Source organism: Hyaena hyaena, unplaced genomic scaffold (assembly GCF_003009895.1).
Source record: "Hyaena hyaena isolate Hyena2069 unplaced genomic scaffold, ASM300989v1 scaffold_38, whole genome shotgun sequence".
NCBI classification, from domain to species: Eukaryota; Metazoa; Chordata; class Mammalia; order Carnivora; family Hyaenidae; genus Hyaena; species Hyaena hyaena.
In genome coordinates, this window is record NW_024080670.1 from 214,783 (window position 1) to 216,302 (window position 1,520).

At 53.9% G+C, this 1,520-nt stretch overlaps 1 protein-coding gene across 3 annotated transcripts in view; it reads left to right on the forward strand.

The window, feature by feature from the left end:
• The window catches only part of AK8 (adenylate kinase 8), a 126,863-nt gene that overhangs the window by 10,485 nt on the left and 114,858 nt on the right, over positions 1–1,520 (forward strand). For all 3 annotated transcript variants that reach the window (XM_039229429.1, XM_039229430.1, XM_039229432.1), the window contains exon 4: positions 1,401–1,514. In XM_039229429.1, the coding sequence (XP_039085360.1) occupies positions 1,401–1,514 (114 nt within the window). The remainder of the gene's footprint in view (positions 1–1,400; positions 1,515–1,520) is intronic.

Here is a 1,520-nt window from a genome sequence, read left to right on the forward strand (position 1 = left end):
TCTGACCCTCCCCTGCTCACGCTGTCTCTCTCTCTCTCTCCCCTAGAAATAAATAAAAATATAAAAATAAATAAATAAATAAAAGCCTGGCTAGTAAACATCAGCCAGCTCTTCCCTGATGGCCGTGCCACTGCGGTGAGCATGCGCTCCGGGCCTTGGTGACGCAGTGGGCTGTGTCCCCTGGCGAGCTGGCTCTAGGCTTCATTCAGCAAAGGGATGAATGAGGGCGGCCGATCCTTGCAGGAGCCGGCCCGCATCCGCCGTGCTCAGGAGTCATCTGTGTCCTCAAGTCCTGTCTCTCTGTCCACCCCTCTGCGCATCCATCCCTCCCTCTGTCCTTGTGCTTGTCAGTCTGTCTGTAGTTTTCCTACTGTGTTCCTTAGGCTCGGGCTGCCAGCCTTCCCTCCTATGTACGGTTCCCCCCACCTAACACACTGTTTTACTGCTAGAAGCCGGGGCCCCCGGGCCTGGCAGCCACAAGCATTACCAGGGTGCTTTGGAATATGGCAGGTTCCAGACTCCCCTCCAGACCTGCCTGAGCAGAATCTCCTGGGAAAAGGCCCCAGAAGCCCGTTGAAGCGTCTCCCGAGGTGATGGCCTCTGCCCTGAGACAGACAGCCCCCCACCCCAGACTCCCCCCAAGCCTTGTTAAGGCGGAGTCAGGTCACTCAGGGGGAGGGGGTCTCCTTCGGCAAAGGACCTTTGTCTTTGAGACATTGGCACTCTGGGCCCCCATGTGCTTAACCCCAGTCCCAGATCTTCACTAACCTCTGGAGGAATTCGGGAAGCGTCCTGAGCACAGACAACTTCTTTCATCCGGTCACCACTTGGTCGAGGCCATCAACTTTGCCCCGTGGCGAGGTCAGGGCCCACGGCAGTTCACTGCCTTTTCAGCTTTTGGTGAACACACTATCCCCACGTCTGACCACTGTGTGGGGGACACGCAGAATCGAATTTTACAATAAGATGCTATAAGGTAAAATCCAGACAGAGCCCTGCAGGGTATCACCACCGACATCTCCCAGCAGGAGGAACAGAGAGAATTAAGGTTCATGCTTGTCCCGGGGGACCTCCGGGCCTCCTGAATCATCCCGAAGCTGAAATGGCCATCCGTATGACCTTGCCTTTAAGGGCATTTTATTACATTATTATTCCCTGAAATGTATACCTCCCTGTAGACTATACATAGTCATCAACGAACTAAACGTTCATTTGGCCACATCATTTCCCGATCTAAGAAAAAAAATGAACAGGTATGGTTGTGGCCCGTATTGGGTCCTGTCCCCACATTTCCTGCGGTAAACCTTCTGTGGCCCCGAGGGGCTGAGAGGGCGTGTGGCTGTCTAGCTCCGAGTCGTCACTGGCAGCGTCCACTAAAACGTTCTCTTGCTCTTCTTCAGGCGATGTGGCTGTGCAAACATCTGAATAGCAATCTTCTCACCATGGAGAACTTGGTAGCACGAGAGTTCTCCTCTCTGGCTGCAAGTGCCAGGAGGCATTATCAGCAAATGAAGGTAGGG